The following is a 23,870-nucleotide window of genomic DNA, read 5'->3' on the forward strand; positions in this document are numbered from 1 at the left end:
AAATCCTCTCTCTAAAGATGGAAGGGCTGGCTGGCTGGGGTGACTTTGGGTCCGGCAAGGCGAACATGTCCTGGGGTTCAGGTACAATTCTGGATCTCCCTGGTGTCACAGGCACCCTTTCCCTGGGCTCGTATCAGTGCCGGTGGCATGGACATTCCCAGAACAGGAGGATTCCATGTCTTGTCTAGGGTTGGTGATGATGGTACTGTTGGACAGGTGCTTGGAAGTACCAGATTCTTCTCATGCCTATGGGACTTAGTGAGAGTTCCATCCCCAGGGCTCGAACTCATGGAAGGAGCATCCACTTTCTTTGGCTTTGAGGAAGACTTAGTACCATGCGTATGGGTATGCTTCCTTACCTCCCAGTTAGACCCCGCCACAGGGTTTGTGGGGGTGGTTCTGCCGGTACTGGCTTTGGATGTGGTAATGGGAGGTGTGCGTTCCTCGCTGATTCAGGCTGATACACAGGAGGAATTTCTCTGCCTGGATCCGAGTGAGGCCTCATGGCGAGCTCCATGTGGTGCTTTTGGAAGCAGAGGATCTGGTCTTTTTTGGTGTGGCTGGGAAAGGATTGGCAAATACTGCACCTGGATGTGATGTGAGCTTCCCCCAAGCAGTAGAGACAGTATTGGGTTCATCACTGATGGAGAAGCAGCACGTGCAGGAGGCGCAGAGTTTGAAGCCCAGAATTCTGGGCATAGTCCAGTACCTGCACACGGGTACTGGGTGGTGTGTTGGATGAAGGAAAAAAACAAGCCCCAATCTTATCTTAACTAAATGCTAAAACTGCAATAAAAACCTGTAATAAACTACCATAAAACTGGGTAAAACTATGTACAACTATCTTAATTAAAGATGCACCAGAGAGGAGGACACTGAAAGTTCCGACCTGAACCATGCGGCAGTGAGAAGAACTGGAGATGCGGTTGGTCAGCCCCTCCCTTTAACACCTTGGATGAAGCACAAGATGATCCAGGGCGCATGAAAGGACCAACAGACACTACTTTCAAATTCTCCAACTCTGGGCACATGGTGCGCATGGGCTTAACCCCTCAGTGGAACACAAATAGGGACCATTACTTGAAGAAGGTGATATTACCATCTGAAAGCTGTTCACAGTGGCATGTACGAAATGAGTTGGTAGTCTCACTTTACAGCTCCTGGTTCCCGTATTGTCAAAACCACCACATCTGTGCCTGCCATTTGTGGTCAGAAGTGTAGGGCTGAATGGGTCACAGAGACTGAGCTCCCTTCCCACGCATAGGGAGTCCCCTCTGCATCCCAGTGACACAGGTGGGAGATGCTTGCCCTGCTGTGCCCAGGCTGTTCCTGATCTGCAGATAGAAGCCATCAGTCCTTACAGCTCTCAGCCAGGCCAAACTCTCTTGTAAAATGACTTTCACATTCAAAAATTGGGCCCAAACCTACATGAAGCAGTGAGGCTAATGGTGCCCCCCCCCCCCCCAGACACTTGCATACTCTGTAAACCAAGAGCTTTCAGGGGAAGCTGAACTAATTACTATAGGGATTGATCCTTGAACTGGGACTCCAAGAATATTCCAGCACTTATATAAATATGAGCTAAGATACACTGATGGCAATGTCATTCTTTAGCTCCCAAGCAGCCATTGCACCCGAATAAACGGTATCTCACAGCACTGGTGCACCCAGAGCTCAACGTCTCAAAACACTTCACAAACAACCTTTCCCCCTGCAATGGGAGGGCAGGTATCATCTCATCATTTTAGAAATGGGGACACAGAGGCTCAAAGGTGAAAGCTGTTGCCCACTGAGCCTCATGTTTGTTTCCCCAGATCCCAAGCTGTGACCAGATGTGCCTAATTAATGGTATTTTAAGTCTTGTTATAGCCAGGTTGGCCCCAGCATATGAGGGGTAATATATTTTATTGGACCAACTTCTGCTGGTGGAAGGTACAAGCTTTCAAGCTTCACAGAGCTCTTCTCCATGTCTGGGGAAGGAAGAAGTCTGATTTCCTTCTCCAGACCTGAAAAGAGCTCTGTGAAGCTTAAATGCTTGTACCTTCCACCAACAGAAGCTGGTTCAATAAAAGCTATTACCTCACCTACCGTGTCTCGGTGTATTTTAGAATAGCTCTGTGCTTACTGGCTCTATGGCACACAGAGTTGCTCTACCCTTGCAGGAGGCCAGGACAGCCCCCTGCTGGTAGTAGGATGCATCCACTGCATCCATTTTCTGCACCCAAAACAAACAGCATATTTCGTTAACTCAGGCAACTGAAATGGTTACCAGTGGTGAGAGGGAAACATGAACACCCTTCCCATATGATGTGAAGAGCAAGGCCCAGGAATGGACCCATGCATATTTCCCAAGTAATCAGACACCAGGCACATCTCCCATGGCCCAGTGCAGGACTGCACACCAGTGTCTATTTGTTCAGTACAGTTAAAGGACTTTCCACCTTTTCCTTTATGTCTTTAAGTGACCTAGCAGTAGATCACACTGCGAGTGAGCTTTGACTTTTGCTGCTATTCAGTCGGTATTTTATTTTGCATCCAGAATATTGAGTACTAATCCCCATAGCTCAGAAACCATTGCAGGGCACAGCATCAGGGAGAGAGAGAGCACTAAAACTAGTTTACTCTGGTGAGCCTCACCCTGGCGTGAAGGGACAGGTCTGCTCAATCTGGGATAAGACATGAGGCCAAGTCCACTTCGAGGCACCCCAACCTGTGTCCTAAGCAGAAGAGGATGGGGGACCTAGCTGAGTAGATCAAACTGTTAGAGAAGGGCCAACTTTGGCCTAGAATTTTTAAGAGCTTTACACTGAGTTCAGCCTCTCCTAGTAGCTTAGAGTTCCTGTGCTCCATTCGCACAAAGAATATAGACCAAATGCTGGAGGGTAGGCAGGTCAGACCAGGCCACTAAACAACCCCTTCCCCCAAACCGACTGCATCAAGGTGTGGTGAACTGTTACCTTTTTAGGGGCGACGGGTGTTTTCAGTTCCTGTTTTTGTCTGTCTTTGTCCTGTACTCCAGGTGGCGGCACATTCTGCTCAGGGGGTCTGATTACAGGCCGCCCACCCTCCATTGGTTTCATTTCTGTTCCTGAAACACACACACGCACACACACCACAGTAAGGGCAAAAGACCATTCCTGCAGGCTGCCAGGGTGTCTGAGTTTCCTAGAGCATTTAGGGAGTGATCCTGTCCCTTCCTTCCCCACTGTCGAGGGAAGGCCAATAGACTAAGGTGTAGACTCTCAGGCTTTCACCATGATGAGCAGTCCATTTCTCCATCTCAGCCTTCAAAGGGAATCAGACTAGCCCATGTTACACCCAAAATACACATTTCAACACTAACAGCGCAGGGGCTCCAACTCACTTTGCTGGATATGTGCAGGGGGTTTGATGCTCTCTGGGTGCTTGGGAGGTTCCTGTCGCAACGTGGGGCTGAATGTTTCGTTTCGGATGACTGGTGAATGCATCTTCTCTTCCTTTGCCGCCATGGGCTGGGATTGTACGACAGCGGGTGCTCTCAGCTCCTGCCATGTTAGCACATTGAGATGGGTCAGTCACTATCCAAACACCTTCCTTGATGTAAGTCCATCCCACATCCACAGAGCGAGTAACATCCTGAACAATCCACCACGAGGGTCCCACAATGGGGCTGGCCTAGCCTCTAATGCATGCTCATGGAGTGTGCACCATTGTGAGCATGTGCCCAAGCTACCCACACAGGTTGGGAACCCTGTGCTTTGAGAGCAGGCCCTTTGGGACCCCACATTCAGGCTATGCCTTCCTTTACCTGTTTTTTCGGCTGGATATTTTGCTGAGGTGGTGACTGGTGGCCCAGACCCTGGAACTGGGGCATCTGTGGGGAATGCATCATGAGAGGGGAAGGCGCTTCCCTCAAGTGACCTGGAACAATTCAGCACCAGTCAGTTAACCTGTCATCACTATCGCTTATCCAAACATTAACCAAGGTGAGAACTCGTCCTTGAGTCAGATCGAGCAGCACGCCGGTTGAGTTTAACCCAGGCACACCTTACAAATATAGGAAGACTCCACACCAGTTTGGCAGTTTCCGTAGTCTAGTCCTACCCCTCAGTACTTCCAGGTGTCACATGGGCTGCACTGCTACACAGCATGCACTAATTTAGAAGCAACTTTAGGACTCTGTCACTCAGATCAGCACACAAACAGCCATACACTTAATTGCATCTATTTATTGTTCTCCATAAGCCTGCCAGACTTGCATGGAGTGGTATTCAGATAGGGGGAACCTCCCACCAGCCTTCTTACTGTCCGGTGTCAGGCCAGTGCCATGGTTGTCACAGGCACATTCACAATGCACAGGGGCTGTAGGTGACTGGGCAGTGGCAAGTGAAAAGGATTTTGTTGGATTGCCCTTTGGATTTGGCCATGAAGCCTATGGACTTCATCCTGAGGAATGGAAAAACTCCATCCAAAACACATTCATATTTTAAAGAATTTGTAAGCTCCCCTGTGCAATTTCTTCCACTGAATCACTGAACATTTGAGAATCACTGAACATTTACTATTCTAAAACTCTCCCCTTACATTTCTATGCCCCCAGTCTCTCTCAAGACCTCTGTTCAGGAATCACACATGCACTTTAGGGCACAGAGAACTGAGGGAGCACCTGGGGACATCCATTTCATTTGCTGTTCACTGAAATTTATAAGGGAAGCGAGCTTTCCTTTTTCAAGCTCTGGTTGGACTCAGCCAACACACTAAGGCACTAGAGAGGTGCTCAGGAGATTGTCTTATGGGTGGGGGGCAACTGAATTTCACTTGTCTGCACCCTTTTTTATTTGTCTGCCCTCTATTGTTATCTCTCCCTGGCTTGTAACAGCTCACAGAAATCCTATATGATGATTTATGGCAGGAATGGAAGAATCCTGCATTCATTTGAAACTACAGGTGGGGGGGGGGGGGGGGGGAAGAGGGGGGGGGGGGGGGCATTGAAAGAGGCAGGATGTGGTAATTCCAATTAGAATTTAACCAAGGCACCATGACAAACACCCCTAACTAGAGATCTTTAATGAACCAAAGTGAGCCTCAGTTTTACATTTAATTGGAAAGACAGGACTCCAGCAGCACCCTGCTGGGGGCACCAGCCTGGTGCTAAAGAGAACCACCTCCTGATTCGCTAAATGACCTGTAACACTTTTTGCAATGCCTGGGTTTTTCGTGGAGGCCTCTCCTCTCCCATCGAAATCCTGCTCAACCCATTGACATCTGAGAAGGTCACAGCCCAAAGTATGATGGCTGAAGGCCACTGACACATTCCTCTTATTTCTCCTACACACGGTTCAATGTTTAGCATAGGAGGAAAAAATAGCACTCCACCAACAGCCAGGGGTCATTACATAACGTATCTAAAACAACACAAAGGTAAGGAGAAGCAAAAAGAATTCATGCTAAATATTTAAGGCAGAGAAAAATATATTTGTCCTTCACACAAAAAATGAATACCCATCTTTCTGTACACTATTATCCTATAACAAAGCTTGTTAGAGACTGTAGAGAAAATATTCTTGATCAAGGGCACTATGAGGGAGACTAGGCTACACCATTATCAGCTCAAATAATCTTACAAGGGTTTAAAACATGCCCATAGCTAGGAGGGACAAGGCCCTGTCTATGTCTCAGGGACCAGTCTGAGCACTTCGCTTGAGACTTCCACTCGCCCAATCTGGGTAGAACCACTCACGCAGTCATGCAGGCACTTTATGTCCTTTTCAGCTGTGCCTCCACTGGAGTATACTCCTGAAGGGCTGTCATTAAGGCAGGGAAAGCACTTTGGGAAGGGTGCTTGCCATCTGATCACTTGCTGGGGGCTAGCATACATGTATATGTTTAGTGTTGTAATGCTAGCTTGGCTATTCTGGATATGCTGGCTCTTCCCAGAGTTTGACTGTCACCAGATTCTATTTGTATTTTAACATCTAATAAACTACTCAAGGGGACAACTTAAAGTGCTTGGCTAGTAAACAATATTTAACAGCCATCCTCCTTAACTTCAGTTTATTTCCTTTTACCGGATACTACGCTGGCAGTCATGCACTTTCAATCCTTTCATGGGGAACTTCACAACACGCCTGCCAACAGCACATGAGAACTTTAAATCCAAACAGAATCAGGAAGCCTGATCTGCTCCTGGGGAGGTGGTGATTTATGCTATTACTATGAAACCACAAACCAAATGTCCTGCCAAAGGGAGCAAACAAGCCCCTTTTCTAGATGGAGCTCGCCAACTGTACCCTGATTTCAGGACAGCTAGACTTCTGGGCTGAAATGGGACGGGATGAATCTTAACAGGGCACAGCACTGCCAATTAGAATCTGTTTCCTAACTTTGAGCCCTACAACAGTTGGTTTCCCCCATGGATTGGGATTTAAGCTCCCAGGAGAAAAGCTTAGAGTCCTCAATAGGCTATCAAGTTATCAAGGAATTCCTCCAAGACTAAGTACGTTAATTGATGACCTGTCTGTGCTCTAAGCCCGATGCCAACTCACCACCAGTATTCGCAAAGCTCAGAAGATTGTGGAACAACCATATTCCAACCAGGCATCCACCGCCCTTAATTTGTTACTAATTTTAGCTGCACTGATGTTAAGAACTCAGAGGGGAAATTTCAGCACTCACCAGTTGAGTAGGGGTCGGGCTTATGGTGCCGTGGTGATGGGTGGTGCTGGATGACTTGCTGAGGTTTAGCTGGCTGCGGGAGTGGATGCTGCTGTGGAGGTGGCTGAGGCTGAGGGATATGAGGAGGGAATTGCATGGGCTGCATGTGCATCGGCCTCTGCTGCTGCTGCTGTTGTACTGAGGGATGAGCAGGAGGCTGAAGGGGTGGTTGAGGCTGCGACTGGACCTTCACTGAAGGGAGGAGAGGAGTCTGCGGCTGCACTTTCTGCAGCTGTTGAAGGTAGAGCTGCATCTGGCTGGTGCTCAGAGGCAGGCTGTGATGAGGCGTGGGAGGCTCCTCATCCTCCAGGAGGACCTGGGGAGGCTGAGGCAAAGGCGGCTGGGGGAGCATGGGCTGCTGGCTTATGGCTGGTGACGCTGCTGGAGGACGCGAAGGCTTAGGGGGTAGTGCTGCGGCTCGATTACTGGGTCTCGATGGCTGCTGAGGCAGAGCGTTGTGCAAAGCTGGGGAAGAAGAGCAGGAATACATGGCATCACATACAACAGAAGAAAGAGAGCACAACTCCCCACAGCAAAACTGCACAAGTTGTTCTGCTTATTAGACCGCCCATGTCAAACAGAGGAAAAGATGTGCCATTATATCACACAGAATACCCATGGAATATAAATAAGATCCCATGGCATCTAACCCCGTTTCTTAATCACGTGACCATACGTCCTTCTCTAACACATCAAGTTATCCCCAGACTTGCACAGCCTGGGACCATGTGGTGCCAACTAGGGAACCCAGGGCTGTAGGAAAAACAATGACTTACTGTAACCATGTTTCTTTGAGATGTGACGCAGATGCGTATTCCACTTAGGTGTGTATGTGTGCCCAGAGCACTGGAGCTGGAGAAATTTGCCTAGCAGTACCCGTAGAGGGGCAGTGCTCATGCCTCATGGCTATATGCGGCAGCACCACCCCAACCATCCCTCATTGAAGGCCCAGACATGAGAGACTGACGCAAAGTGGACAGTGGGTCGTAGAATACACACCTGCATCACATCTTGAAAAACCACAAGTACAGTAAGTAACCATTTCTTCTTCTTCAAGTAGATGCAGCTGTGTATTCTATTTTCCACTTAGGTGAATTACAAGGAGTACCACCCCCCTGGAGGTGGGGCTCAGAGTCTACCTAAACAAGGATTGCAGGGCAGCTCTACCAAAGCTTGCTTCTGCCCTGGATGATGTGGTGATGGCGTAATGGTTCGTGAATGTATGTATCAATGATCACGTAGCAGCCCTGGAAAGGTCCAATATGGAAAGATTACTAAGGAACACTCTGGACAATGCTTGCATCCTTGTACAATGAGCTTACACGCACTGAGGAGTGTAGCCAAGTCTATTTCATGTGCTGTCAATGCAGGATGTTACTCATTTGGAGATCTGTGACGAGACCAGTTGACCCTTCATGCAATCTGCATATGGCACAAACAAATGAGGTGAGGCACAAAACAGTTTAGTTCTGTCCAGATAAAAAGGCTAGATATTGCCTGACACCTAAGATATGGAAATGCGGGTCCTCCAGAGATGAATGTGGTTTAGTAAAAAACTCCAGTAAATACATCACCTGGTTCCAATGAAACAGAAACCACTTTACAACCACACCCCACGTTTTTGTCTAAAGTTACCTTGTCTTTGGAGGACTGTATATAAGGAGGTTCTGCCATTGGAGCTTGCAACTCTCACAGTCTCCTTGCTGATCTTATTGCTAACAGGAAAGCGGTTTTCTGACACAAGAGCAAAAAGGGACAAGATAATAGGGGCTACAATGGATGACCCAGCAGAGTTGCCAGGACTGCGTTTAGGTCCGACAAGGGAACTGGCTCTCATAATGGAAGATATAGACAAAGAAGCCCTCTTAAGAATCTCATTACCATGGCACTGGAGAAGACTGATTTTCCCTGAACAGGGGGATGAAGTGCCGGTATCACTGCCAGATGCGCTTTCAATGGACTAAGCCAGTGGTCTTCAACCTATTTACCACTGTGGGCCACATATGCAGGTCTGTGTGTGTTATGTGGGCTGCATCCACACAAAATATATATATATATATATTGTGACAAAGTTCCTCCTCTACCTTGGTGGGTCCTGCACTTATTGGCGGATTTGCTCTCATCACAGATTCACCCTGTGGGTCAGGAAACAGTCCAGAGACCTTCCCCTCTGGTAGAAGCTATAGTCCAGGTCAATTCCTCCTGTGTTTGATCAGGAGTTGGGAGGTTTGGGGGGAACCCGGGCCCGCCCTCTACTCCGGGTTCCAGCCCAGGGCCCTGTGGACTGCAGCTGTTTAGAGTGCCTCCTGGTACAGTTGCACGACACCTACAACTCCCTGGGCTACTTCCCCATGGCCTCCTCCCAACACCTTCTTTGTCCTCACCACCGGACCTTCCTCCTGATGTCTGATAACGCTTGTACTTCTCAGTACTCCAGCAGTACGCCTACTCACTCTCAGCTTCTTGCATACCTCTTGCTCCCAGTTTCTCACACACACTTCCTCTCCTCAGGCTCCCTGGCTCCCCCTGGCTTGACTGGAGTGAGCCCTTTGATAGCATCAGAGGGACTTTAATTAGAGTCAGGTGCTTAACTGCCTCACCTGACTCTTAGCAGGTTAATTGGAGTCAGGTGGTCTATTAGCCTGGAGCAGCCCCTGCTCTGGTCACTCAGGGAACAGAAAACTACTTATCCAGTGGCCAGTATATCTCCCTTCTGCCACTCTGCTGTTCCCAACTGGTCTGGGTCTATCACAATATATATAACCTGTATGGCCCTAAGGATGTCATATGGGCTGCAACTGTGTGCTGATTGGGGCACAAGTGGCCCATGGGTTGAGAACCACTGGACTAAGTGCAAGCCCCCACGTCTAAAGGTGTAGCAGGTACTCCTAGATGTCGTGGGGAGAAGTCAGTTTCGATTGGATTCCACGAGCTAATGACCATACCAAAAAAGGTTTACATTTTGCTGAGTAGGCCATTCTGGTAGAGGACTTTCTACTGTTGAGCAGCACTTGTTCAATAGCCACTGAACACTGCTCTTCCTCCTCATTCAGGCATGCAGAAACCATGCCGTGAGATGCAGAGAGCTGAGCACGTGATGCAAGATGCGTCCGTGATTCTGATTTAGCAGGTTGTGATGGAGAGGAAGCCTCATGGGAGGCTGAATTGACAGCATGAGAAAGTCAGAGAAGCAGCTTTGTCTTGGCCACAATGTGGCACCAAGAATGATCTTGGCCTGAGCCACCTTGAGCTAGAGAATGACCTGAGGAGGATCAGGACCACAGTGAGTTTGGACAGGGAGGCTTGACTGAGGCCCGGTTGAGAGCAGAACAGACGACATTTCCTCTTGTCCCTTGTAGTGAACAGGTCGATCATTGGGATGCCCCAAGCTGTGAAGATAACCCAGAGGACACTTGTTTTCAGGGACCATTTGTGTCTTAGGGAAAAATACTTGCTGAGATAGTCTGAAAGTTATTTTGAACCCCAGGCAAGTGAATGACTATCGGAGTAACATTCTTCTTGATGCAGAACTGCCACAGCCTGATTGCCTCTAGGCAGAGCAATCTGGAGCATGCTCCCCCTTGTTTGTTTACATAACACATCGCGGTGATATTGTCAGTAAGTATGCGAATCACCGAGTCTCTGATATGTTGCCAAAAAGAGTGACATGCATTTTAGATGGCCCAAAGCTCCAGCAAGTTGATATGGAGTGAGGCTTCCTGTGCCGAACACAGTCTCTGTACTTTCAATGACCCCAGGTGCACCCTCCAATCCATCAGGGAGGCTTTGGTAACAACCGGACTTGGTTGGCAAGGGCTGGACAAAGAGAACGCCTTGGCAAACATTCTGTGGACACATCCACCACTGCGAAGAGTCTACGACTAGTGGAGGCAGATGAACCAGTCTGTTTAGAGAATAAAGAGTAGGATGCAAGACTGTCCTGAGCCACATTTAAAGGGGATGGAGGTATAACTTTGCAAACTGGACCACCTGTGTGCAAGCAGACACGTGGCTCAAATCTCAGGCATGGTCTAACTGTCATGGAAGGCTGAGATTTCAGACTGAAGCAAAGATGGCGAATTATCTGAAAACGGTCGGTTAGCAGAAATGGTCCTGATGTCGTGGAATATAACAGGGCCCCAAGTAACTCAATATTCTGAGTGGGAGCCAAGGTTGACTTTCTGGTGTTTAGGGTGAGACCCAGACAGTCAGGCAACCGCAGTGTGGTACTGACATGAGCAAGAACTTCCTCTCTGGATCTGCCCCATAGTAACTAGTTAAGATACAGGAAGATGTGAATTACATTCTTCCTGAGATATGCCATAACAATTGTGCATTTAGTAAAAACCCTGGGGGCAGAAGAGAGGCCAAATGAAGCGCCGTGTACTGAAACTGGCATTCTGCCATGATGAACTGAAGGAATTTTCTGTGACTCGGTATAACTGCACTCCCGGGGGAATTCTGTGCCAAAAATTTACAAATTCTGCACTAAAAAAGAGAAAGTTACTCATCTTGTACAGTAATGTAAGTTCTTTGAGATGTGTCCCCCTATGGATGCACCACTCTAGGTGTTCGGGCACCCCTGCACTCATAATCAGAGATTTATGGTAGCAGTGCCTGGCAGGATCACACATGCGCAGTCCCCGTCTTGCGCTGCTTCAGGTGGTTAATTAGCGCTGTGCGATAAACTCCCCCTCAGTTCCTTCGCTACTGCAGAGCCTAGCAATAACTCTGAAGTAGAGAGGAGGAGCGAGGGTAGTGGAGCACTCACTTGGGGACACATCTCAAAGAACCAACGTTACTGCACAAGGTGAGTAACTTTCTCTTCAAGTGATGTCCCTGGGCGATTTCAGAGCAGTACCCTTCGGAAGGCTTCGGAGTTGAAGTCGTAGCAGACGAAAGCACAGTGAGTCCAAACAGGGCATTGGAGGTTGCCTGTTGTTCTAAAGTGTAATGTTGAGTAAATGTATGGGCTGACACCTAGGTTGTGGTCTTACAGATTTCCGCAATGGGGACACTGTTAAGAAACGCTACAGAGGTCGATAAGGCTCTGGTGGAATGCGTGTGAATCCCCATAGGGCAGTGGTGGGCAACCTTTGGCCCGTCAGGGCTATCTGCTGGCAGGCCGTGCGACAGTTTGTTTACATTGCCCGTCCGCAGGCACAGCCGCCCACAGCTCCCAGTGGCTGCGGGAAGCAGCAGTCAGCATGTCCCTGTGGCCTGTGCCACTTCTCGGAGCTCCCATTGGCCAGGAACAGTGAACCGCGGCCATTGGGAGCTGCAGGTGGCCGTGCCTGTGGATGGTCAGTGTAAACAAACCATCTCGTGGCCCGCCAGCGGATTACCCTGATGGGCCGTTTGTGGCCCACAGGTTGCCCACTACTGCCGTAGGGGGTTGTTGACCACATTGGGAGTAACAGTTTTATGCAATCTGAAATCCATTTGGAGAGACTCTGTGTAGATATGGCGTTCCCTTTGGATCGTTCAGTGATTGAGACAAACCGTTTCCGAGACTTACAGAATGCTTTTGTTCTAAGTAGAAAGCAATTGCCCTGTGTACACCCAGGGTACATAGTGTGGATTGTTGTCTATCCTGGCGGGGTTTAGGATAGAATGTCAGAAGGTAGATAGGCTGGTTGAGATGAAAAGATGAGGCAATCTTGGGCAAAAACTTAGGATTTGGTCTCAAAAACTTTATCTTTGAAAAAGACTGTCTGGCAGATCTGCCAAAAGAGAACCCAATTCTCCCACCCATCTGGCAGATGTAATGGCAATGAGGAACACTACTTTCATAAAAAGATGAAACAAAGAGCATGTCGCCATGGGTTCAAATGGAGGGCCAGTTAGGACTTGGAGGATAGGTTGAGTCCCATGGTGGGGTAGGTTCTCTCACTTCAGGATAGAAATTGCTGAGGCCCCTGAGGAATCTTTTGGTGAGTGGGTGAGCAAATATGGAGAATTCATCTACTTTGCTGTGGAACGCTGTGATAGTGCAGAGCTGCACTTAACTGAGCTCATGGAGAGGCCTGACTTCTCAATATCCCAATAGTCCAATATTCAGGGTAAAGAGGCTGACACAGCCAGAATTCATTTTTGTTGGCACATGCCTCAAATTGTTTCCATTGGTGGAGGCAGTTGGTGTGGCTGGTTGTTCTGTGACTGTGTTTTGTACGTCATTGGAACACGTTATTTCAGGTTGCTTGAGCCATGGAGTAGCCACGCTTTGAGATGGAGTCTTTGGGGATCTGGATGAAGAACGTGACCTGCATCCTGAGATAGGAGACGAGGCAGAAGCGGAAGCATCCATGGTGGGCATACTGATAATTTGAGACGGTAAGGATACCAAGTTTGGCAAGGCCACGTGGGGGCTATTAGAATTACCCTGGAGTTGTCCTGCCTGATCTTGTGGATCACCAAGGCCAAAAGGGAGGTTGGGGGAAACACGTAAAGGAGAGGAGTGTTCCACTTCATGAGGAAGGCATCGCCCAGAGAGTGGCGACTGAGCCTCCCCCCAGAGCAGAACTGTGGGCATTTGGTGTTTTGTGTGGCTGCGAACAGGTCTATTGTCAGGAATCCCCAATGTTTGAAGATGTCCCATAGCATGCGTGTTGGGTTTCCACTTGTGGTCCTGGGAGAAATTCCTGCTTAATGGATCTGCTGTGGTGTTCTGGCAACCAGGTAGGTATTGTGCTGTAATGTGGATATAGTGTCTGATGCATAATTGCCAGAGTCTGATGGCTTCTACACAGAGGGAGTGTCATCGTGCTCCTCCTTGTCTGTTTATACAAAACATGCAAGCCACATTGTCCATGAGGATTTGTATAGTCTTGCTTTCCATTATCAGTAGGAAGTGGGAGCAAGTGTTGCGAACAGCTCTTAGTTCTAAGATATTTATGTGCAGAAGAGTTTCCGCTGGGGACCAGCGGCCCTGGATACTGCACAGACGTAGATGCGCTCCCCAACCCAGAAGTGATGCATCTGTTGTGATGGTCATCGCTGGGAGAGTCTGCATGAAAGGCACTCCTAGGCAGATGTTGTCTGGTTGAGTCCAACCAGAGAAGATACTCCTTTACCTTGTTTGGTACCGTGAGGTGCTTGTTTATATTGTGCCTGTGTGGGACATAAACTGAGTGGAGCCAGGCTTGAAGGCATTTCATATGGAATTGTGCATGTTCTGGAAGCCATGTAGGCATGTTCTGGTGGGGACTTGTGGGCTGATTTGTACTGTAGCAATCAGGTTGGTCAATGTGAGGAATCGCTGTTGTGGTAGAGAGGCCATCGCCTCGAGAGAGTTGAGGAAGACTCCAATGAACTCTATTTGTTGCACGGGTATTAGTGTGGACTTTTGGCATTTATTTAGGGCAGGGGTGGGCAAACTTTTTGGCCCGAGGACCACATCTGGGTGGGGAAACTGCATGCAGGGCCAAGAATGTAGGGCTGGGGTTGGGTTGCGGGAGGGAGGGAGTGCGGGGTATGGGACGGGGTGCAGTGTGCAGGAAGGGACTCAGGGCAAGGGGTTGGGGCAGAGGAGGGGTGTGGAGTGTATGAGGGGGCTCAGGGAAGGGGATTGGGGTGCAGGAGAGGGGGCACAGTGCAGGAAGGGGCTCTGGGCAGGGGGCTGGGGTGCAGGAGGGGTGCGGCAGGGGGCTCAGGGCAGGGAGTTGGGGTGCAAGAGGGGTTCAGGTGCGCTTGACAGCCCTAGTGGAAAAGGTTTTTTGGGGGGAGGGGCTGAGGGGTGGGATTGTAAAGGAGTTGGGGAACCTTCCCCATGCAGATCCTGGCTGACCCCAAGCCTCTTCCATTCAGTCAGGCACATCTGCCCCTGTCCCCGCACCTCCCATCCCCAGGGGTCTCTACAGCCTCCTTCCCCATCCCCATGTGTCTCTGCAGTCCCCCTCCCCCATCCCCAGTCTCAATGCTGTCACCCCACTAGCTCCTGAGCCCGCGCCCCAGTCTGCCCCCCCACTAGCCATTCTGAACACATGTCTGTTACCCTCCAGCAGCCCCATGTGCCCCACTCTGTTCTAACCTGGCTCCATGGGCACGGTGCTGTGATGAACTTCTACTCCTGGGGGAATTCTGCAGCACTGGGCACGCACAGAATTCCCCCAAAACAGAAAATACATTCTGCCCCAAAAGTGCTGCAATTCTGCCTTCTGCCCATCAGAGGCCGCTGTGGCACCAGAACAGCCAGCTGCGTTCATGCTGCTGGTTCTTCTGGCGCCACAGTGGACTCTGGTTGGCGAAAGGCAGAACTGCAGCACTTCTGGGGCAAAAATGTAATTTCTGCTGAAAAAAAATTCTGCGGGACACATGAATTCTGCATGTCCGTAGATGCACAGAATTCCCCAGGAGTAAATAATTGCCATGTGAAAGTAGGTGTCCTGAAGCTCCAGAGCACGCAGGGAAGACAGTCTATAGAGTGACCATTCAGAACCCCATGTACCTGATATATTTGTTGAGGCCTTACTTCTACTCCCAGTACTTCCTGGTATCCAAAGGAGAAGCTATGCCCCGTGTTCCAGTGGAACCTTCTCCACTGCTCCCAAAGGCAGCAGAGAGTAGACCTCCTCGAGGAGCAGTATCTCATGAGAGGGGTCCCTGAAGAGGGACAGGGAGGGAGGGTTGGGAGGTGGTGTAGAGAGGAACTGGATGGCATAACCCAATCTGACGGTACTTAGGACCCCGCTGTCAGTAGTGACTGAACCCCAATCACTGTGAAAGAGGGCCAGCCTGTCCCCAAAGGAGGGAGATGAGGAGGAAGGAGCAATGACTAGGACAGTGCTCTGGAGCAAGGAGTCAAATGGGCACTTGGAAAGGGACCAGGGAAAGGTGTGGGGACTGGCCAAACCCCAAGCCCAACAGCTTCCTCCTGTGGGATCTATCCCTCTTTCTGGTGTAATCCTGTGCCTCAGGGCATGTCTACACTTACCTCCGGAGAGATCGATCCAGCGGGGGTCGATTTATCGCGTCTCGTGAAGATGCGATAAATCGACCGCCGAGCGCTCTCCCGTCGACTCCGGTACTCCACCAGAGCGAGAAGCGTAGGCGGAGTCGACGGGGGAGCATCAGCAGTTGACCTACCGCAGTGAAGACAATGTAAGTAGATGTAAGTACGTTGACTTCAGCTACGTTATTCAGGTAACTGAAGTTGCGTAACTTAGACCGATCCCCCCCAATGTAGACCAGGCCTCAGAGGAGGGAAAGGCTGGCCAAATGTGCACTGCAGACAATACTGCTGCCGCTGGATGCCACAGTGGCACCTCTGCAGCCTGAAGGACTGCAGGGTAGTCCTGGAATTCTTAAAGGACCGCAGCGTCTCCTCAGCTTTGTCTGAGAACAGTGTTCAGCCATCGAAAGCCAAAGAAAGCCAGGAACCCCATCTCATGGTGACCACATAGGCCACCCACCCTGGCCGAGGTGTTCATGATATCGAGTGTGGATTACAAAAGGCATCTTAGCCACCAAGCAGCCCTCAGTGACAAATACTAGAAAATTCCTCCTGACATAGCTGTCCAGTTAACAAAACCGTACTTGGACAGCAAGGCTTGCTGATTGGCAATTCACATCTGTAAGGAAAAGGTGGTGTAAATCTTCCTGCCCATGAAGTCCAATCGTTTAGAATCCCTAATCTTTAGGGGTGAACTTAAACCTGCCCTGCTGGGCTCTGTTGTTCACCGCAGTTACAACTATTGAATTTGGGGCCAGATGGGAGTTAATCCCCTCAAATCCCAGCATGGGAATGAAATAGTGCTTTTCTATGTGCTTGGCTATAGGTGGTGTCAAAGCCAGAGTGCTCCAGAGGGCCTTAGCCAGTTCAAGGAGCACACTGCTTATAGAGAGGGTGACTCTCCCAGGGGCACAGAGCTGTAAAATGTCCATCAATTTGTGGGGGGTTCTCTTAAAACAAAAAAACTCTGCTTGGATACCAAGAAAAGCAGCTTCATACAGCAAAAGGACTTGCTTAAAGGACATACACCTTAAAATCCAGTACCGAAGGGGAGGATGAGCCATGCAGCACAGCATCATCTGGAGATGAAGATGAGGCCCTTAACTGAGCCAAAGCCGGATCTTGTTCCAGGGATGATGGACCCAGATGGAACAACTCTGGACGCGCCACAGGGAGGACTGCCAGTGCCTTGGCCTGCAGTGGATCGAGGGTCATCACCACAGACTGGCCGGCAATCTTGCCTTTGAGCAAGATGAAGAGTAGGACCTCTGCAACCAAGGAGTGTCCCACGGATTCCACTGACATGGATAAGGTACTGGTGGCCAACAGGTGCAGGGCCAGGGACCTCAGTCCTGAGCATGAGATGTGCGCCAATCCGGTTACATGTAACAGTCCATCAGTGGCCCTCAATGCTGGTCGGGCAATGGAGAGTGGGAGGATGACAATCCTGACTCAACGGAGCCTCAGGATTCCGGAGATAAGGGCAGAGCGAAACCAGAGGGAGCAAGTAGATGTTTGACTCATCTATTGTCCAGAATGAGGCAGGAAACAGAGCTGTCAATGGAAGCAATACCATTGGTACCAAGCATGCCAGTGCTTGAAGCAGTGTCAGTCCCGAAGTGAACAGTGGTACCAGAGTGTCTGATGGCACCATCAAGAGTGGTGAAAGCCACCATGGAAACATCTGCTGTGCCGACTGCAGCAGTGCCGAGGAGGTTCCTGGTACCGGGGTCCCACGTACCAATCAGAGTACCAGCCCTATTTCCACAATTTGTGGAAGGGGAACATTGAGGCGCAGTGTCAACAGACCCAAGGATTCAGTAGCTTGTTCAATAGAAGGGGCTATAGTTGACAGAGACTTGGCAAAGTCCTGGACCAAAGGAGAGGTCAGGACTGAAAGGCAGAAGGAGGTCTGTAGCTACTTGGTATGCTGCCGACGCAGAAACAGTCGGTACTGGCATCTCCCTCATCAGTACCAGACTCAATGGATGTCCAGAGGCTGGAACCAAAGTCAACGGTAAAGGGTTTCTCACCTCCCTACTAGGTACCGGGGAACGGTTAGAAGCACCAACTCCATGCTGTTCCATGCTTTTCCTGGGGGAGGCGGAAGAGTCACCCCAAAACCTGGAGCAGTCCCTACTGGCAGATGTGATTGCAGAGCCATTGGCCATTATCTTTGAAAACTCATGGCGATCGGGGGAGGTCCCGGATGACTGCAAAAAGTCTAATATAGTGCCTATAGTGCCCATCTTTAAAAAAGGGAAGGAGGAGGATCCAGGGAACTACAGGCCAGTCAGCCTTACCTCAGTCCCTGGAAAAATCATGGAGCAGGTCCTCAAGGAATCAATTTTGAAGCACTTCAAGGAGAAGAAAGGGATCAGGAACAGTCAGCATGGATTCACCAAGGGCAAGTCATGCCTGACAAACCTAATTGCCTTCTATGAAGAGATAACTGGCTCTGTGGATTAGGGGAAAGCAGTGAACGTGTTATTCCTTGACTTTAGCAAAGCTTTTGACACTGTCTCCAACAGTATTCTTGCCAGCAAGTTAAAGAAGTATGGGCTGGATGAATGGACTATTAGGTGGATAGAAAGCTGGCTAGATCGTCGGACTCAACGGGTAGTGATCAATGGCTCCATGTCTAGTTGGCAGCTGGTATCAAGCAGAGTGCCCCAAGGGTCGGTCCTGGGGCCGGTTTTGTTCAATATCTTCATTAATGATCTGGAAGATGGCGTGGATTGCACCCTCAGCAAGTTTTCAGATGACACTAAATTGGGAGGAGTGGTAGATACGCTGGAGGGTAGGGATAGGATACTGAAGGACCTAGACAAATTAGAGGATTGGGCCAAAAGAAATCTGATGAGGTTCAACAAGGACAAGTGCAGATTCCTGCACTTAGGAAAGAAGAATCCCATGCACTGCTACAGACTAGAGACAGAGTGGCTAGGCAGCAGTTCTGCAGAAAAGGACCTAGGTGTTACGGTGGATAAGAAGCTGTATATGAGTCAACAGTGTGCCCTTGTTGCCAAGAAGGCTAACAGCATTTTGGGCTGTATAAGTAGGAGCACTGCCACCAGATCGAGGGACGTGATCATTCCCCTCTATTCGGCATTAGTGAGGCCTCATCTGGAGTACTATGTCGTTTTGGGCCCCACACTACAAGGAGGATGTGGAAAAACTGGAAAGAGTCCAGCGGAGGGCAACAAAAATGATTAGGGGGCTGGAGCACATGATTTATGAGGAGAGGCTGAGAGAGCTGGGATTATTTAGTCTGCAGAAGAGAAGAATGAGGAGGGATTTGATAGCTGCTTTCAACTACCTGAAAGGGGGTTCCAAAGAGATGGATCTAGACTGTTCTCAGTGGTACCAGATGACAGAACAAGGAGTAATGGTCTCAAGTTACAGTGGGGGAGGCTTAGGTTGGATATTAGGAAAAACTTTTTCACTAGGAGGGTGATGAAGCTCTGGAACGGGTTACCTAAGGAGGTGGTGGAATCTCCTTCCTTAGAGGATTTTAAGGTCAGGCTTGACAAAGCCTTGGCTGGGATGATTTAGTTGGGCATTAGGTCCTGCTTTGAGCAGGGGGTTGGACTAGATGACCTCCTGAGGTCCCTTCCAACCCTGATATTCTATGATTGGTCTTATGAGACCGTCTCCTCGTCACAGTCAACAGGGAAGAGCCCCTATTGAAGTACTTGCTCCAGAATGTGAAGTGGCAGTGCTGTTGGAGCCCAAGGGCAACCTCTGACGCTCTGAGGGCCTTGGGACCAAAGCAGGCCGCATGGCCTGTTCGAGCAGGCGCTTCTTTAGGCAAAGGTCCCGAGCCACTTGAGTCAGTTTCTTAAAAACTGATCGGCAGATTGCGCAATGCTTCTTGACATGGGCCTTGCTACCGGGGATCGCTTCCCCACATGAAAGACAATGTTTAAACCCCAGGAGAGCATCACTGAGGAAACAGACTGGTAACACAAACTACTCTAACATTAAGAGTACTACTAACTATATACAAGAGAAAAAACTAAATTAGCTGAGAGGTTGAGACCACACAAAGCTCCGACTCCAGTCATGGGTGGTAAGAAGGAACTGAGGAAGGGTCAGGACAGCACTGCCTCATGTAGCCAGGACTATAACCACAAGGTGCGAGTGCCACCCCTCTACAGGTACTGCTGGGCAAATTTCTCCTGTTCTGGTGTGCTGGGAAGACACACACCTACATGGAATACATGGCTGCATCTACTCCAAGAAGAAGAAAGGGCTACAGCTTTAGACACACAGCATTGCCCATTAAGTGCTTACCTGGAGGAGAGACTACTGCATGTTGGTTCAAGTGAGGAGGAGTGCTATGCTCAGGTTGCTGGGGGAGATGGGGTGGCATCTCTGGCTGAGGAAGATGCATGATGGGCTGGGTGAAATGTGTGATAGTGTCAAACATGTTCCCTGGGAGCGGATGCTCCATGATGGGGACCTGTGCAGGTACGAAAGGAGGGGGAGAAGACTTCATCGGAGGCGGTGCTTGTTGAGGGACAGGCTGTGGAGGCAGTGGTTGCATCTGCTGCTGCTGCTGCACCTGCTGATGGTGGTGGTGGTGATGCTAGGGAAGACAAAAACTCATGAGATCAGCAGAACACCACCTCATTTAAGTTTCCAGCCTTGTGTCATCTGGTATGCAGGGAGGCAGCTCAGAACAATTCCAGACATCAATAATGGAGGGACTGAGCCTGTGGTTGACTATAAGCTCCTGATCTAAAAGGGAGATCTAAATAAGAGTATTGTTTTAACAGCCTGTGTGCCCGGCCCAGCCCAACCTCTCTGATGATTCGGCGGTCAATGTATACTGAGGATGCTAATTCATAGGAATTCTCTCATGGCTCCAGGAGGGAGGCTTCTCCAAAACTCACCTTTTTTTGCTCTCTCCCAGAGTGCCCTTTCTTCTTCAATTTTGGTGCCATTTCTGTGGAGAAAGGAAGAAGGGATAATAAAAGGGTTAGCATCCAGGTGCTGCTCTTCCAGGAATCACTGACACAAATATGGGAGCAACTAATATTACTGATCTCAGTTACAAGTACAACACTTAAATCACAGGAAGAGTAGCGAAGTTTTGGTGCTCACTGCAAACTGCTCTCTCTGAAGCACTCACGAAGAACACATTTTCAGACACAAAACCAGGCAGCTTTTCCCTGATTTTACCTTTGGAACTTACTACAGATTCCTGAGGAAAGAAATTCAGTTTCCTTGGCTACATCTTTGTTCCTTCACAAAACCAGGAAGGATCAGAACTTTCAAAAACATCAACTACAATGATTTACAAAGAAATTTCTTCAAGACTTTGACCAACACTAATTCTTCGGCCACAGGCCTTTGGGACACCAAAGTGACAGACTATAAGAATTGGTTAGCCCTTGCCTATATTAGAGTTTCTTGGAAATCTCTCACCAGTGCAGTGCCACCGGTGGTAACCAAAGTGGGAGTTAGTGTGGCTAGTACTCAGGGCGCTGCCAGAATTTGTGTCATGGTGTCTTCTATACCCATTCTGACCAGTGTTAGGTAACGGTGGTAAAAATGCCAGTGGTCTACTGAAACTACTTCCATTGCTACCATTGGTGGAGCTGGAATGATAGAAAAATCTTTCAAATAGCCTATTGGAGATACAACCTGACAGGGCTGCAGAGAGCTGGCTGTGAAGCAAGTGTTTTCACAGCTCATTAGTTAGCTCAAGAGCACTTATTTGAACATTACAATGTCAGTGATGGAGAAGAGAAAATAAATAGACAGCAGCCATGATAGAACAGATGCAACACAGAAAGCCATCCTTCCTCTCACACTGGAGAATTGTTAAGAGTTTGCATCTAAGGGCCTCTTACTGTTTAAACAAGAAGAGGGCTTAAACTCACCGCTTTCTATCAGAGGTCATACTGGGAGTCAAACAGAAGAAACTTTCTTCTCCACCCTAAAACAAAACTGTCTGGGACTTTCAGCAGCTTTCACTACCAGTCAGCCTCTCTCCATTGGTGAAAATTTGTTATATATTAGAGCTTCCCAAGACTTCCTTTGCAGCTTACTTCAGAGTTTATTAAAATCAACAAAAATGAAAGGCACAATATTGACCATCTGGCTTAAATTTCCTCCCCTGGAGAATTCCAGCCAAACACCTGAATCAATTCCCTTGCTTGAACGTGTTCTACTTCATCATTATTTGGCACGCCCAGTGGTGTGGGGTTAAGACTCAAGCACTACCCCTGAACATGGGTTTAAAACAGCCTTGGCAAAATTCTAGTGGCCCATTCATGCCCCAGGTGTTTTTTTTTTTTTTTTTTTTTAAATCGGTAAGTAAAGTATTCCTATTTTCACCACCGTGAATCCTCATGGGAGGGGACAGGCAAATATGGTAGAATTTGTACTTAGGCTGGTAAATTGAAGCCAGACTAGATAATCACTTTTGTACCTTCCGGCCTTGGAATCTATGAAATTTTCATAATTTTGCAAGGCCAATACAAAGTCAAACCATTTTGTAGCAAAATTTAAGATGATCTAGTAAGTATTCAGACCCTCTTCCTATGTATATCATGCTTCCTTCATATGTGTCTCTCATTATGAGTTTCCCTGTGGTATAAGGTAAATACAGCATAATTAAAGTATTCCTGGAGGTCCCTGCAGCCACCAGGGTCTATCATTACAGGGATTCCCTAAGCTTTTCAGGAAGCGATATCATTTTACCAGAGCAAGACCTCAAGTGTGTTGACAGACTCCCATTCAACTGTTCACATTTTCCATGGTTCAGGCTGTATTCGTTACCACTAGGAACAGCCCAAGCTCAGCTGCAGGTCAGAACATGTCCAAGAGTAAATGGAAGGTGGGTAGCAGAGATCCTCATTACAGTATTGGGAGATGAAGCATCAACACCATTGGTTGGGGCCACTAGTCATTTGAGGACTACTGTACAAATCTGACACGTTGCCAGTCTAACTTGGTACGAATAATTACTTAACTAGGCCTTGACCCAGCAGAAGACATTTCAAAGAGTCAATAAAACCTCAGTAAGTTACATGCATTAAAGCTCATGTGCTAAACATCCATACAGAAGTGGATGGAACAAAAAATAAACAATCCTTTGCACTTTTCCTCCGAGGCTCTCCAACCGTTTTACAAATGGGGCCAAGTATCATCATTCCCATTTTACAGATGGGGAATCTAAAACATGGGAGGTTTAACGTCGCTCTCGAAACTGTACATGGTAGAGCTGAAAATTGGATCCCAGTCCAGTGCATTTTCCACTGGATTAAAATTGAAAAATGATTATGGTTAATCTGCTTGCAAACTTGTTTAAAAGAGTAGATTTTGACTTAAATATACAAAGCCATCTTAACCAGCCACTTTGATGTTACTTTGCACAAAGGAGAAAGAGAGAGTGGTTGATGTTTTCTGCTATTAAGTGACTTGCCCCACATAGACTTTCCCCATCTGAGTCAAAAACCCAGGTAACCGAGAGAGAGGCTGAGAGAGAATTAATCACAGGAACACCACACCAATCAACTGAAGAGTCACCACCGAGCCACTGAAAGGCAAGAAGGAAACACAGCAACATGTAGGTCTTCAGGAAAATCATGTTTTACAACTATTCACTGAGGTCTTTTCTGAGTTCCTACTCTATGACTGAGGGCAGAAAATAGAAGCCCCATACTAATCAGTAAACTAAAATCAAATTTACAGAAAAGTTGTCAAAATGACAGATGTCAGTCTCTGTAACAGTTAAGTATCTAAGAGACTGGTCTGCTTTACTGTGAGCCATACACTATGTGAGGGGTTTGCAAATGTGCTTTGGAGCCTGTAACTGCCACATTCTTATCTGATGCAAGTGTAATATATATAGCAAACAGAACCTGATTCACTTTGCTATAAACATTCTACTTGCTGATCCACTTTTACCTTGTCTGCATCACAAGAAACTTCCTACCATGCATACCAAACTAGGAGGAAACTGAATAAGCTGTGTGGCTGGAAAAAAAAAGTTACTGAAGGAACCAATATTTCTGTCATGTTCCATTTAATCAGAAGAAAAAATACCAATGGGAAGAAATCAAAGGATGGGATACAAACAAATGTGGGGGGTTCCAGGAAAGGAGGAGTTTTGTAAAAGGACACCACCACTTGAGGGGAAGAGACAAGGAAAACTATGAAATATTTGATCTTTGCAAATCAATGGGATTTGAGAGAATTCCTCTCGACAAGT

The 23,870-nt window shown here is 48.3% G+C and overlaps 1 protein-coding gene across 5 annotated transcripts in view; it reads right to left on the minus strand.

Annotated features, from left to right (window-relative positions):
- Nucleotides 1-23,870, minus strand: part of BRD4 (bromodomain containing 4) — a 205,922-nt gene that overhangs the window by 22,347 nt on the left and 159,705 nt on the right. For all 5 annotated transcript variants that reach the window (XM_026660277.1, XM_026660276.1, XM_026660275.1 and 2 more), the window contains 6 exons: nt 20,542-20,594; nt 19,940-20,234; nt 6,655-7,158; nt 3,788-3,900; nt 3,365-3,524; nt 2,958-3,088 (listed from right to left, as the gene is read on the minus strand). In XM_026660277.1, coding sequence (XP_026516062.1) covers nt 2,958-3,088; nt 3,365-3,524; nt 3,788-3,900; nt 6,655-7,158; nt 19,940-20,234; nt 20,542-20,594 — 1,256 coding nt within the window. The remainder of the gene's footprint in view (nt 1-2,957; nt 3,089-3,364; nt 3,525-3,787; nt 3,901-6,654; nt 7,159-19,939; nt 20,235-20,541; nt 20,595-23,870) is intronic.

This window comes from Terrapene carolina, unplaced genomic scaffold (genome assembly GCF_002925995.2).
Source record: "Terrapene carolina triunguis isolate 2854851 unplaced genomic scaffold, T_m_triunguis-2.0 Scaffold746, whole genome shotgun sequence".
Lineage (NCBI taxonomy): Eukaryota > Metazoa > Chordata > Testudines > Emydidae > Terrapene > Terrapene triunguis.